The 15,718-nt window shown below is 43.7% G+C and overlaps 1 protein-coding gene across 6 annotated transcripts in view; it reads right to left on the bottom strand.

The window, feature by feature from the left end:
* Positions 1 to 1,999: 1,999 nt before the first annotated feature.
* The window catches only part of AAK1 (AP2 associated kinase 1), a 148,226-nt gene continuing 134,507 nt past the window's right edge, over positions 2,000 to 15,718 (bottom strand). For 2 of the 6 annotated variants that reach the window (XM_055328165.1, XM_055328164.1), the window contains exons 18-22: positions 8,919 to 9,020; positions 7,812 to 7,913; positions 6,337 to 6,447; positions 4,634 to 4,744; positions 2,000 to 3,506 (exon numbers count right to left, since the gene is read on the bottom strand). In XM_055328165.1, coding sequence (XP_055184140.1) covers positions 3,412 to 3,506; positions 4,634 to 4,744; positions 6,337 to 6,447; positions 7,812 to 7,913; positions 8,919 to 9,020 — 521 coding nt within the window. In that variant the 3' untranslated portion in view covers positions 2,000 to 3,411. Of the gene's footprint in view, positions 4,745 to 6,336; positions 6,448 to 7,811; positions 7,914 to 8,918; positions 9,021 to 12,301; positions 14,796 to 15,718 lie in introns of those variants that run through there. The other 4 variants (XM_055328168.1, XM_055328163.1, XM_055328166.1 and 1 more) reach the window with 4 other exon arrangements.

Genomic DNA, 15,718 nt, shown 5'->3' on the forward strand with positions numbered 1-15,718 from the left:
CACGCAATGAGCGGTCGCAATTCTGATATGTCTGCTGAAGAACCCATTAATTATGATCAGAGTTAGAGGTGTCCATTTAAACCTTATCTCTTCTTAGCCTGTGGTTTTTAAAAATACTGGGACTTAGATTTGGTGATCTAGTTACCTGAATGCGGTAAAGGAGAAAAAAAATCTGCGATGTGTTCTGGTGCAGTTACTACTTGTGCACAGTTGGGACTAAAGCAAATTAGAGACATATGCTTTTAGTGTCTGCTCATTTTTAAGTGCCAGATCACCGATTATATTTTAGAAGAATTGAAGGTGTCTGATACTTTTTTGTTGGAATAGGCAGGTACGTGTAATAGTTTTTCTAAAAGGGTCTATGTCCCAAACTCACCGATAATGTAGGCTTCTGCTGCGATAACCAAGGAAGGGCAACCTAAGCCGGTGAAGGGCCGTTATGATTCTCTAAGATGTAAATACTGCTCCAGTAACGGAAAGAACTAGAGAAGATAACTGAAGAACATCAGGATTATACGAATCCTTCACAGTCCTTCCAAAGCATAATAATACGTATGCAGAACTCTAGAATCCCGTAAGCTTGAAGACCATCTAGTCCAGACTCATCATTGCATACATAAGGAGCAACAGCGCTTGGAAGCGAAGCGCCCGCTGAAACCCACTTGGCTGGTGACTGGCAATCGTCAGGGAGAGACCCCAGGTGGACTGTCCTGCCCAGGCCTCTTCTCCCACGGCCCGGCCTCGGGTACCACACCCGTGAAACGAAGTGGATGGACCAGAGACTGGTCTCTCTGACCCCGCTTGTGGCTCCGTCTCGAGTTCCGTGGGTCTACCAGTTATCAGACACTGTATTGTCTCTAGTCTCCTATCAGATAAACCCTTTTAGCTCAGGGATGAAGCTCTACACTAAGGGAGGTGCCATTTACTGAGTCACTCACATGGGCTCCTTAAAAGAAAAAAAAAAAAGTTCTCCCCTTTGAGGTCCTATCCCTAAAGGACAAACCCAAGATGATTTCACGCCGTTATCTCCCTCGGGCTTCCTCCATCCAGTCTCTGGCTTCCAGTCTGTTCATTCTCATTAACAGTCTCCATTAAGCTTTATTGAGCCAGACGACTAGGGAATACATCTCAGTGTGATTATGGGTAATACACGAAAGGAACAATTTAGAGATACCGAATTTCTACACTGTACTCTTCACGGTTTCAATTAAATTGAGAAACTAGATATTTCATTATATTTCTGACATGTATACGTATGGAAAAAAAATAAAATTGGAAAACATAGGCATAAAACATTGTTCTTATTTAAAAATAAACATTTCCTTCATTTGTTTATACATTCTTTATCTATGTCCAGGAAAAAAGAAGAATACAGTTTTGATTTTCAGGAACATCCCTGTCCATAGAGGGGCCAGCCGAGTCCCACTGTCACTGCCATCCAATCATGGAGAGCTCTTCAAGGACATCTTTTTTTTTTTTATCTTCAGCAGGAAGGTTGTGCCTCCCTCAATTTTGGAAATGATCCATTATCCTAATAGAGGGCTTTACTTAGCTCATCTAGTTTCAGCCGGCACAGGAAGTATTTAAAGTCAGAAGGAAGACTGAAAGACTCAGACTTTTCCTCCGATGCCTTTCAAAGGCTGCTCTCACATTTCTGGGGTCAAGGCTTGACCTCCAACGTGCAGTGCTTTGCAGGCTGTTGTTGCTGCTCAACTTTTTTTTTTTCCCCCTTAAAGTGCAAACGTGAGGAAGAAGAAACAAAAGTACTAGATAGAGAAACAAGCAAATGAGCTTGGAATTTTATTTGTACAAATCTGATCAACTAAGAGTTTCCCCTTCTGATCATGGAAAATGGCACTCAAGGAAGAGAACCACGACGGGTTTCTCTGTGCCCACCTCTTTCCAAAAGGGCAATTCTATAAAATTGCTTTCTGTGTAAGGAAAAGAAAAATACACTTCAACGAGTAAGGACATATACAGAGGGTGACCATGAGGCATGTTGTCATGTCAGTGCAGGGTCCTTTATTTATTTTATGAACAATATTCTAAGGTTAGTGAGGAACTACGCTTTGTTTTGTCTTGTTTTTAATCTAGGAAGCCAAGGAAAACCAACTGAACATATTTCATTGGCTGCATCCTTCGATTCAAACATCAGAGAGAAAAGAAAGGTAAGTAGCCAGAATCAAATTGTGCCTAGCTTGTCAGCACACTTATTTCTGATTATCTGAAAATAAACGACATGCTTATTCTACAAAGACAGAGGACCTGCTGAAAGCTTATAGCAACACACAAGTCTACTCGAAATGATTCCATATGTTATACTGTAGGATTGCTGTATAGTTATACAAGGGAGTGAGATCAAAACCCTGTACAGACACCTGATATCAGACTTGAAACGCCAAGTGGAAACAGAGCTATTCAGCGTCTTCATTTATACACAATTTACAATATTTGATTCAAAATAAAAATCACAAGAAAAATACATCTGTTTCTGCTACAATTCCTTCCCCTCCCCCATCCACCCCCCAGTGAAAAGTCTTCTAATAAAAGGTATCATGTTACCACCATTGTCTTGTTTTGGTCTAATTCTGAGATCCCGGCTTGGGACAGTTAACATGGAAAGGAATGGCAATACTTGGGTTTTAAATAATGTACACATTTTATCCAAGGATCTCAAGTACTTGCAGTCACGTCTCCAGATCTGAGAAATCACGGTTCAATGGAAGCCAGAATGCTGGATGAATGCTGGGCAGGTTGCATGGGGTGGAAAATCCCTTGGCTAAGTCTATGATCAAACAAGGTCAAGGCTGGTTGGCTAGAGCTGGGCTCAATTTCTCTTTTCAAACACATCCCATCCGTCCGTCAGTTTTACCCTCTCTTAAATCACACACCCATCTCCAGGCTACTGCCCAGAGTCAAGACCAACTGAAGAAGCCATGTCCTCATGATAATGCAGCAGCGTAAAAAGCAAAAACAGAGAAACACATTCATCAGCATCTGGCCAAAGGAGACAGGGGCTGGGAGGATTGGTTTGGGAGGCCATTCCTAGCAAGAATGAGACAAAGGTGTCAATTCACTAGTTTCAGTTACAGTTAAGCTTTGGGTGGAGTTGATTCCAGCAGAGGTGAAGCTCATGGCATCTAGCGCTTGATTTAAGATTATGCTATTGAAGAAGGGTAATGAGAAAACACAGCAAACTAACAGGGAGGAACTGGCCAAGGAATATGTGGAGGGCCAAAGTGATTTTCTTTCCTTATCGTTTCTACAGGAGAAGGCAAGGGGTAGGAGACAAGGGCTAGAGGGCCCCTTATTAGCAGATTTTTTAAAAAAATCATTTTTCTTATAACTCCGTAATGAAAATGTATATTACGGTGTGAAGGTTACAGAACTGCATCTGCTACTGGGTCACGGCTACAGGTCTATGAGCTGATCCACCAGCAGTAAAGACCTGGCTAGGTTGGGAAGACTGGACTCAGAGCTCCCACTGCTGTTTCTAGAGTGCCCACCTGGAAGTGGAGAGATAGGAATTCAGTACAAAACACAGAGGGTTAAGGTTTAGATGTGCAGAGCAAGCAAAGGAGAAAAAACAAAAACAAAACCAAACCCTAGAGAAGCAACAATTTACATTTGCAAACTCTTACATGTTGATTTTTAAACACACAGGCCAGCTTTCCACCACCTCCCACCTCGGCTTCAGGCACACACCCTGGAGGCCCAATACCTTGCAGAGAGGATGCTATTTTCCCATGAACATGTATTTCGCCTGAGAACTGCTGGCTGCACCCTAACTTCCTGATAACATCGAATCACCTCCCTGCTAAGGCAAACGTCAACATTTTTTGCTTTGGGGAGAAATTAGGTATTAAGACCACTGGCAATAGGAACGTGCTTTGGGAAATATATGGATGGTCCCACGGCAATTCGGTGCCTCAGGGCATGTGCAAACGGCTTTAATCCATCAAAGAGGAAAAAGGATGCTTCGCAAATGTCCGAAAGATGCAAATGGTATCAAAGCACCATATTTAATCTCTTTGGCAAGAATGTTTATTGTGGATTATTCTACTCATGCTAAAAAAACGTTCAGAGCCTTTTTTTTTCTTTTTTAAATACGTGCGTTCTGGTTAACTGACTAAAGGTCATTTTAGTTTTGGCTTGATACCTTGTAAAACCCAGGTTTTAGTCAAAGTATTAAATGTTTTTCTTGGGGCAGCCCGGGTGGCTCAGCAGTTTAGCGCCGCCTTCAGCCCAGGGCGTGACCTCGGCGTCCCGGGATCGAGTCCCATGTCGGGCTCCCTGCAGGGAGCCTGCTTCTCCCTCTGCCTGTATCTCTGCCTCTCCCTCTCTGTGTATTTCATGTATAAATAGATAAAATCTTTTAAGTAAATGCTTTTTAAATAAATAAATGCTTCTCTTTTCTCTAAATAAACCGCACAGCCCAGCTTTGAGATCACCGCATCTTGGTCTGTACCTGTGTCTCTACCTTACCCTGGCTCAGCCCCAGGGACGGTCATTATCCCCTGTTTCCCTCGTTAGGTGTGGATGCAGTTTCCCCTCTGGTAGATTAGGTACATTACTATTTTGTAGAGAGCTGTGATGTCAAGCTCTTCTCTGTTCCCCATCCTCTCTTTCTTACCTTGTGGGTTTTTGGTTATCAATACAGGAATAGGGTCAAACTCATCTTCAGCCACCTTGTCCGAGCCCTCAGGGACATCAAAACCTGAGATGAGATTACTATCTTCTGCAGCTTAATACAGAATGCAAGTACACAAGCAGAAACAACAGAGGTAGAGATTAGCAAACGAGAGAACACGTAAGAGGCACAAAGTTCCCAACTATACAATCATGGTTGTTTTTTGAAGGTGACAACGCTTAGTCTCATGAGTTGAAATAAAAGCAGCAAAACTGGAAATAGGGAGACAGAAAAGATGGTTTGGAGACTTCCATAAGTGATTAGGGGGAAGGGTCAGAGGACGCGTTCTCTCTGGCCACTGTGAGACCACTAACTGTAGTTGCTGTGAGGTGGCTCTTCAATGCCCATAATTCACAAAGGCATGGGAATTAGTCATTGGTCTTCCTTACTGAGCAAATAGAGGCCTAACAGACAAAACTCGAGAACCTCAAAGCCAGGGGCAGGGGCTTCTTTAAAAAGTAACTACTATAGACACTGAATGTTAGTTAATTGGATTTAAATTAAAAAAAAAAGATGCAACTGCTATATACAAGGCAAACAAAATATTTCTGAAAGGACTTGCTGCCCTGTGACTGGAGGAAAACGACTTTCCATCCACTCTGATGCCTCGGGGAGTGTTGGGGCCCAAGATCACATGCACTGAGATTTCCAGCAGAAGCATGTTAGAGCTTTCTCCACAATTCTGATTAAGACTATCCTGCCACAAAGTGCTCGCTGAGCACCTATTTTGCAAGTGATGCTTCTCTGTGATTACATATTGCTGCGGACACACTCCTGCCAGGCATACCTGGTCAAACACATACTCTATAAAAACATGATCATTTCAATGCTGTCGAGGGTAAAAACAAAAGCTCCACTGTTACCCCTGCAAACCCTAAGCTAATTATTTTTAGACATCTCGGGGAAGCTCCCTTCTTGAATTTCTTTCAGAATAAACTCAACATTGTTCTTTTTCTATATTCTTGCCCCTTCCACAAAACCAATTTCACTGCCCAAGTACAGAAAGAGGTTTAGTGAATGCTGCACACAGTAAGCCAGGCGCTGTGCCCGTCACTTTTACAAACTTGCTGAAGGGAACTCCATTCAAGCTACTTCTGTCCCGCAGCATTTCAAACCAGTATCAACCCAGGACTAAGACGTGAAAATGGGAGATTAGAAAGAGAAATCCAGAAATCAATCCTAACTCAAAATTCAAAACTTTTGTCAGTTCACTCGCTGAAGGCTGACTTTCGAGGACTTAGGCCTGCTTTATTGTAGCAATCGCTACCCAAAATCTTTAAATCAGATTGGATGAGACAATTTTAGGTTCTAAGGTTAACACGTATCCTATTAATAATGATAGTCAAGTCAGTGGATGGTCAACTCAACCATCTACGGCTCTGCCTTTAATGGAGAACGTGGAATACCCTGTGCTCCACGTGACACCAGAAAGCGATGCCTCCGCCAGTTTGTTGTCTGAGCCTTACTGGGCACTCTTCCTGAGAGGGATTATAACCCAGGGGCTAAGAGTACAAACTCGGGTTTTCCATAGGAAGGAGGGGGCTGAAAAACTTCCCTGGCAAAGACTTTTGGTAAGGAAAATGCTCAGGAGTCATTCGGTTCTCCTTGAAGGACACACGTGAGCCCGAGGACAGGAAAGCGTTTACCTTTATGGGCTGGAGCAGAGATCGCTATGGGGGCAAACTCTTCCAGAAGGTCAGTAGTAGGGTTAGAAAGCAGGGAGCCATCAATCAGGGAATCTTCCCCGGTGAGAGAATCTGAGTCCAGATTGACAACATCCCAGGTCAGTGATGGCATTAAACGGCACATACAATATCATGACATTAGAGCGTAGCCTTGAAGTTACTGCATTTACATGTCACACATACAAGCCAAGGCAGGAGACAGAAAACCCCAAGTGACACATTAAGCCCCCTGCGTTTTCATCTATGGAAATGTGTATTTCTAGATTCCTCTGAACATGAACATACAAATATGGGATAATTCTTTGCTCAGAGGTTGCTGGGTAAGCAAATATGTGGTCGAGATGGAGATAAAACTTTAGCAGCTCAGTTCTCATCAAATGCCATTTGGGAAAAAGGACTTTATAACTTAAAAGTTTCATTTAAACTTCCCCGAAACATTGGTGGGAAAAGGTACCATAGGATGAGGTATCTGAGTTGACTAGGAGGGGGTTGTCCTTGGGCTTATTATTAGCAGAATATGACATGATTAAACAGTGTTTTCTAGAACCCAACCAGATACTCATTCAAGATAAAATGGTCTTGCTTCTTAATATTATTCTTTAAATTTGAATTGCTCGTCTGAATATATGATTGTACTTTTAGTTAACGAACAGAAGGAAGACAAAAATCCAGAGTTCAAGCATCTTAACATACAAATTGTTCTCCGGGAAAGTTTTCTAAAAGGAAAGTCAAGTAAGCACAAGTGGAAGGAACCACATCGCCTTCTATATTCATTTATTCCCCCCACCTACATGAGTTTATTTTCATAGTTCCCAAACTTCTAATTGTCTTCTGTTCCAAGTTAGGAAATCAGACACTTTTACCAAGGTAACTATGGACTCAGTAAAAATGCAGGTTATCAACTCTGGATTTATGGACAATTAAGGAATTGTATTAAGGATTTGAAATTAGGGGGAAAGCAATGCTGGACCAGGAGAGATTTTAGCACTGTCTACAATTTAGGAACAAACCACCCATATAGGATAAAAGCACTGTGCTGAGAATAGAATGCCAACATCCAGAGCATGAGCTCCACGAAGTGACTGACACCGTTAGATGGAAAGGCGGTTCAGAAACCTTGGAGGGGTTAAGATCATCCTTGCAGCTCGGCAGAGTTCTTTAAGGAAGGAGGTGGAGGGAACCTGCCACCAGTGAAAAGAATCTTGAATAAAGAAACAGCCGAGAAAGTCCGAGTACCACTCTACAAAGAACATGGCTCCGAAAAGTACTCTGCTCTTTAGCATGGAAAGGTAGCACTAACCATACCGAGCATCCATTCTAGGGGGAACTGACCAGGCTGCAAAAGCAGCCCAGGATCACCTGCTGCAGGTGCAAAGGTTGACTTTGAGGGCCACCACAATGAACGGTTCCCGCAGCTGCAGAGACACCTGACTGACCTGTGCGGTTCGAGGTCACAGATTCCGTCTGAGATGGAAGGCGCTGGGGCACTGGGGGCTCCAGTCCTGGTATGAGACTCTCAACAGCAACATCGGCTTTTTCTTTTGTAACACAGCATTAAGAAAGGAGAACAAAGGGGAAGGGAAGAGGAGTCAAAAGTTTCTTTAGACAACTCTGTGAAGTCTTTCTTCTACGGGGTCTCTAAAATAGCCAGCCCGGGCAGGATGGACAGGACAAGAAGTCACTTTATTTCCGTAGCTTTCAGGGTCTGGGCTTCACTGGCTGGGCATGCGTGCGCAAGGCTTACCGCTAGGACTAGTCTCGGTGAGTCTCAGTTTTTAGAGATAAATGTAGAACGTGAGACACCCAGCAGGTTTCTTCCACGTCAGCAGACACAGGCTGGGAGGCACCGTACTATCTTACGGTAATTTCGCTGTTCTCAGGGATAAACCTGGGGACAGACAGCCTCTGTGCCTTGCAAAAGCCACTAGTCCATTTCAAATCCCACCCCATGATGTAGCTGGGAGGTGCTCTGCACTGTAGGACACCCCGCAGCTGGAGGCCCATCTCTCTACAGGGTCACGGCCTTCCTCAGTTTTAGGACTCTGTGCCCTGGGGTACAGAGGCCCTAGACACCTCATAGGTCTTGCTTGCCTTGCTGCAGGAGCACAGGGCAATACCCACACCTCTACCCTGGATTCGACTAATGGGGCTTCATCACTGGGCAAGTGTTTTCTGTTACTGATACTTGGCACACACAGAGGCCCTATAAAGAAGAATCTGCTAAAGGTAAGGGCCCAGCTTGAAAGCAACTTTCTTCATGAAGCTTTTTGGAACTAACTGAATTTTCCCGTTATTGCTCGTTCATAAGACGGTCCCTCTAGAAACGTCAGGCTATTGAGCAAAGCAAAAATAACAGCGTGTTGCCCCTGGAAGGCAGAGAAAACTCTTCCTTTCGGTGATAACAAATAAGATTAAAGGAAGCTTTGTGGCATTTTCCACTCCAGAGCAGGGCTATTCTAGGGATCTGCTAACCAGTTAGTTATCATTCTAGAAACAGACACATATATCATGCAGGACTGAAGAAACAGAGATGACGACTTTACCAATTACAGCATCGGAAGTGCTACCAAAAGGATCTGTCATAGGCAAGAGGTCAGGGAGCAGGAGAGAAGTGTCAGGAGATTTGAGTCCCTCAATTAGTTTTTCTAGGTCGGGCAGAGAGGTAAAGAGAAAGCAAAAATGCAGTGAGATATTCAAGCAAGCTGATCATTTACAGTTTTCTATGCAAACACATTTTGCGGTCAAACTTCTGTATAGATTCATCACAAAACCAAACACTGTTAGCATCTCTTACCATTAATTAAAAACAAGCTTTCGACGTTCAAGGTTTAAAAATGTTTTTTTCCTGGGCCACCCTCTTGGGTCCCCTCTGTCTTCAGGAGCTTTGTACTCAATAAAACTGTGCTTTGCTGCCCACCAAAACAAAAAAAAACCCAACAAACCAAGTACACAAAAACAAACAAAACAAAATAAAAAAGTGGAACAAAATAAGGATGGTTATTTCCCTTGGTTAAAAAAAAAAAACAAAACGCATTCATTCCTCAGTTGAAGTAGTCACTTTGTAAGTCATTCAAGATAGTGCCCTAAGTTTGTTTGTTTTAAAATTTGAGGTATATTTACCCAAAGGACACAAAAATACTGGTTTGAAGGAATACGTGCACCCTGATGTTTGTAGCAGCAGCAGCATTCTCAATAGCCAAATGTCCATCAACTGACGAGTGGATAACGATGTGGTGCATACACAATGGAGTATTACTCAGCCTTGAGGGAATGAGATTTGCAACAACACGGATGGAACTAGAGGGTATTATGCTACGTGAAATAGGTCGGAGAAAGACAAATACCATATGATTTCACTCATGTGGACTTTATGAAACAAAGTAGAGAGGGATGCGTGGGTGGCTCAGTGGTTGGGTATCTGCCTTTGGCTCAGGGTGTGATCCTGGAGTCCTGGGATTGAGTCCTGCATCAGGCTCCTTGCATGGAGCCTGCTTCTCCTCCTTGTGCCTCTGTCTGTGTCTCTCATGAATAAATAAAAAAATAAAATAAAATAAATAAAATTAAATTAAAAAATAAAAAATAAAATAAATTAAAATAAAATAAAATAAACAAAACAGAGGAGCAGAGGAGGGGAAAAGCAAGAGGCAAACCATAAAACAGACTCTGAACTAGAGAGAATAAACTGAGGATTGCTGGAGGGGAGGAGAGTAGGGCGATGGCTAAGCTGGGTGATGGATATTAAGGAGGGCACTGGTGGTGGTGACCACTGGGTGTTGTATTTAAGTGATGAATCCCTAAATTGTACTCCTGAAACTAATAGTACACTGTGTGTTAATTGGAATTTAAATAAAAACTTAAAAAAAAAATTTGAGGTATAAGGTACACTGAATAAAAGTCACCAATTTCAAGTGTACAATTTTGCTGAGTTTTGACAAAGGCACATGTTTACATGAGCACCACCGAAATGATGCAGAATGTTTCCATTACCCCAAAAGTACCAGTGTGTGTTATTCTGGTCAGTGCCTTCCCGTGACCCCGAGACCTGGCTTTCTGATCTGCTGTCTGTCCCTATGGCTTGGCCCCTTCTGTCTCATGTCTTTCATTTAGCACAATGCTCTTGAGATTCCTGCCTGTTGTGGCTGGTGTCAGTAGTTTGCTCCGTTTCGTTGCCGGGTAGTGCTCCACTACGGGACGGTACCACGGTTTGTTTAATCATTCACCAGTTGATAGACATTTAGTTGTTTCTAGTTTTTAGCTATTAAACCTGCCATAAAGGGATGCCCGGGAGGCTCAGGGGTTAAGTGTTCACCTTCGGCCCAGGGCATGACCCCGGGGTCCCGGGATTGAGTCCCATGTCGGGCTCCCTGCATGGAGCCTGCTTCTCCCTCTGCCTGGGTCTCTGCGTCTCTCTGTCTCTCTCATGGATAAATATAAAAAATCTTTAAAAAAATGGGATCCCTGGGTGGCGCAGCGGTTTGGCGCCTGCCTTTGGCCCGGGGCGCGATCCTGGAGACCCGGGATCGAATCCCACATCGGGCTCCCGGTGCATGGAGCCTGCTTCTCCCTCTGCCTGTGTCTCTGCCTCTCTCTCTCTCACTGTGTGCCTGTCATAAATAAAATAAAATAAAAAATTAAAAAAAATGACGCTGCCATAAACATATGTATATAAATCTTTATGCATTCATATCACTTCTTGGGCTTAGTTTTGAAAAAAATTTTTGGACTTGCATTTAGAAATCCAAGTGAATCAAAATATGCCTAAGTTAACTTCAACAATCATTTATTTTCTGCCAACTGAGAGCCTGTGACAAGCTGCCACCCTTATCACTCTCTGGCCAAATCTCCTGAAATGCGCTTCCACCTGAAGGTAGATTACTTTTGATGTCTTTTGGCTAGGAAACAAAGGGACGCGAGAATCCACCAGACGTGTCACGCCTGATAACGTCAGTGCACACATTAAGATTTCTTCATGATTTTTTCAGTCTTGATCCATCAACAACTCTCTATTTACCTTCAACTTATTAAAGATAGAGAGCATTACTTGAAACAAAATAATGAACCACAGAATCTTACAGAAAGAAGGGAATTAAGAGCTCAACCTCCTTTTAATTACAAGGAGATTGAAACCACATAAATTCTATAACTTGCTTGGTTAAAAGCCTGTCAACATTTTTTAAGATTTTATTTATTTATTCACAAGAGACACAGAGAGAGGCAGAGACACAGGCAGAGGGAGAAGCAGGCTCCATGCAGGGAGCCCGACGTGGGACTCGATCCCGGGACCCTGGGGTCACGACCTGGGTCAAAGGCAGCGCTAAACCACTGAGCCACCCGGGTGCCCCAACATTTTTTTTTTTTCTGTAACAGAAATACCATGCCATTAAGGTAAAATTACAATGAAAATTGAGAAAAAGAGTGACTTGAAGTTCAAGTATGTGTATAGAACATTTTAGTGACTCTGCATTCTTCTAGGCCATCAGGAATCCAGATAAGATGAACTTGGTATTTGCTGAGGGACTGAAACCAAATTTTAGGTGATGTGTTATTTAAGGTGATCTATAACTACACAGATGAAACAAAATAATGGATTTTAGTGTCTTGGCAAGATAATCTGCTTTGGTAAAAGTAACACACTGCAGAAAAAGATATTTTTATATGGGAAATCAACTTACTGTCTTTGGAGCGTACGGCATGTAGACATCTTTGAGTTAAATGACAATATGCTACCTTTCTCATTTATACCTGATACTCATATTGAAGACAAGAGGTTTCTCAACATTGGGGGAAAAAAACCGGACTACTAACCAAGTGTACAAGTGTAACCACATCAGCATTAATCTTGCATCGTGAATAACATTTTATTAGCAGAGAAGATGTTTTTTTTTTTTTTTTTTTAAATGATTTTATTTATTTATTGAGAGAGAGAGAGAGAGAGAGAGACACAGGCACAGGCAGAGGGAGAGGGAGAAGCAAGCTCCATGCAGGGAGCCTGATGTGGGACTCGATCCAGGGTCCTCAGGATCAAACCCCGGGCTGCAGGCGGCGCTAAACCGCTGCGCCACCGGGGCTGCCCAGCAGAGAAGATGTTAAAAATATCTGACAATTTTTAGCATACTGGCAAAGATAAGACAGTTTTCTTGAAAAGTCTAATTTTTCATTTTTCTGAACATTAGCTTTTGTTTTATTCCCAAAAAGAACTTCTTTCATGTACAGAAAAGTGATTTTTTGCTTCTTTCACTTTTAGAACTCCTATATTTGCAATCTTATGAAGCAATGGATAAAAAGTAATGACCCCAAATTACCTGCTTATCTTTCATACAGTAGTTTATCTCGGTGCAAAACCTTAGGCTAGCCAAATTCAGAGTCCGGATTCTGGACTTTCCAGTGACTCGCTGCAACCATGGGGTCATTCCTTAAACTTCTGTCCTTACCTCCTCAACTGTACAACTGACACACCTCCCACCATCTTTTTGTATTGGTCACTCAAGTGTCATCCCCTCTACGCCCTTCCCCATCCTCCCTGCCACATCAGGAACCTTCTGGAGCACTCCGCACTCACTTCTCCTGCAGCCCTTACAACGGGACTGAAGACAGGGTAGGTATCTTACTGATCTCTGTGTCCCCAGTTCTCGGTCTCCTCTCATACCCTACTTCACATCTCTGCCTTTTGGCTTCCATGGGGAGGAGACTAGGAGATCAACTGGAAAGTCAGGTACTTCAGCAAGAATCTAATATTTTGATTAACCATTATCAAAAAGACAATGTGAGGGGGTAAAAAAAAGTGTGTGTGTGTGTGTGTGTGTGTGTGAGATGGAATAAGGTGGGGATGGGGCGAGCTGCCAAATTTAGGGGGCTTATCTTCAGACCAAACCTTAAGTAACAGGCTACTCAGCTCACACAGATCACCTGCATGGTCACTGCTGCATGAGGATACTCGAATCCTGAAATGTGGGAGGGAGGAGCAGGGACAGAGCCGTAGCAGACAGAGAACCAGGAGTGAGAGCAGAGCCACAGCATATGTGAGGTGGCCAGCAGGTGCAAAGCCAGCCTGTCAGTCCCAGCGCTCCCCAGACGACAGAAGAGTCTCACTTAGTGCGGGAGCCCAGGGGCCACTGTAACTATGGTCACCACTTCCATCTGTAGCGTTTGATGTCAAACATTTTCATTCTTTATTCACACACACAAAAAAAACCCTGGGGGGGGGGTCTGGGAATACTGGTAGAGTTCAGAAGAATGGAGATAGAGACCAAGAGAATGTGCGACTTGCTCAAAGTCACAGACGGGACATGGTACAGCCTGGACATGACTTCAGTTTCCCCCACAGGCTGCCCACTAGGGCCTGCCTATCTCCATCGATACAGGAGAATAGGGTTTTACACAGACATGGCCCCGTGCACAACGGCCAAGTCATCAAAGATGTGTTGACGCTGGAAGGAGCCTCGGATTTTTTATTCAATTAGCCTTCTCATTTACGGATGAAGAAACCAGCTCCAGAAGATGCAGCCACCTGCCTGAGAGCCTACAGCAGGTAAGCCACAGACCCAGCTAGGACTAGGACCCAGACCTTCTAGACACTAGAGACTCCGCCTTCTGGCTTAACTAAGGCTTTGGCTCCTTTAAAAAGGTAAAGGCTATTAGAAGTCACATCTCAAGCTATTGTTGCTCATTTTTGATCACTATAAACGAAGAACCCAGAAGAGGATGTAACGGGAGGCACAAGGACACAGCCCACAGGCCTCACGCGGGCATCGAGGGATGGCCTCGAGTCACTCATGTTAGGAATTCCTCTTACGGTTATATAAAGACACTCTGTGTGGCGGGAGGGAAGAGTGGTGCAGAAAAGAGGGTGGTGAGTTCAGGAACGTGGGCAGGAAGTATTCTTTAAGATCCCAAACCTCAATCAAGTCCTCCATGAACACTTCACGACTTGTTGAGATCTAACGAAGCCCCAGGTGCCTGAGATTACAGGAGTGAGAATGGGTGGAGTTCCAGGTTTTACTCCCGTGCCTTGGTGTGAGATCAGAAGAAAAGCAGAAGTCCCTGCATAAAGTGAAATGTGGGAGGAGGCAGCAGGGTGGGACAGAGAAGGAACTCACCAGGTGGACGCCCAACTGACTGAGCCACCCAGGTGGCCCCTTAGGAAAGAGAACATCAACTAGCAGGGTCTGAGCGCTTCTGCTTTCTCAGACACTCGTCACCCATGAGGTGGTGGGTCTTCCCTCTTTCCAAGCTGATGGCAGAGGCTGCAGCATCTCACTGTTTCATAAATGGCTCTTCTTGGATTCATCATGATGATGGACATATACATGCTGAATGGTCATTTCTATCTCTTCTTTCATGAATTGTCTGCTCCTATTTTTCCATCAGTGGTTATTTTCTTATCACTTGCTTGTTACCATACTCTGTTGTTTTTCGAGTCTCTAGGGTTCCCAAATAAAAATGAGTCTGGTTAAGAGCATGGAGAAGCACTGAAATCGCAGTGAAAGGACTGAGAAGGTGGACAAGGTGGACCCTTGGAGCAAAGTGATGCAGGAGTTCGCCTGGGCACTGGAAACTGAGAGTGCTCTTCAAGGAGAGGATTGTTAGTACTTTGAAAAATTAAGAGGGGACTTGGAAAAAGGATCTTTTGAACACCCCCCTCTCTCCTCTCAAGCATAAGTCAAGGGGCATTGGGGACTAGGGGAAGAGAGGAAGAGGTAGGAGTGAATCCGTTCTGGAGTCCTCTCTTTCGTTTCTCTCAAGATGTAGTTATTGAAAATATCAACCACAAAGTAAGAAGGTTAAAGCCTTCGTAAACCTGTCTAAGGTTAGGTAATCAAAACTGCCTCCTGATGTGAGACTGGGACATGCTGCAAGTTGTGAGTTTTCTCTCTTACAAAATATCAAAAGAGAAAGGCCAGGTGTCTACTTAGGTAGGCTAAAAGGACTACGGGCCTGCTCAAGGACCATCTCGGCCCTAATTAGGGATACGATCATGAGCATCTTGAACCACTGAACATGGCAGAGCTTGATGCAGCCCCATCAGAAAAGAGGGTCTGGCTGCTGCAGCTTTGTGGCTTTGGAAATGTACATCCCGTCTGAAGTCTTGTGATGAGAGATGCTGTTTTTAAAATCTAGTCACTTTAAATAGTTCCTGTCATTGAGAACCAGACACCAAACTGTCTGTAACATCTGCAAGTTGGAAGCGAAAATCAACCACCCTGCCCCATTCCAACTTCATTCCAGGGAACTGAATGTGCAGAGAGACAAACTTTCCAGAGCAAATACACAGAGGTGATCAACTCTGGACCTTTTAACATCACAAAACAGAAGTTGGAAGTGAGGAAGACGCCAGCAAACCGCT

The sequence above is a fragment of the Nyctereutes procyonoides genome, unplaced genomic scaffold (assembly GCF_905146905.1).
Source record: "Nyctereutes procyonoides isolate TBG_1078 unplaced genomic scaffold, NYPRO_anot_genome, whole genome shotgun sequence".
Lineage (NCBI taxonomy): Eukaryota > Metazoa > Chordata > Mammalia > Carnivora > Canidae > Nyctereutes > Nyctereutes procyonoides.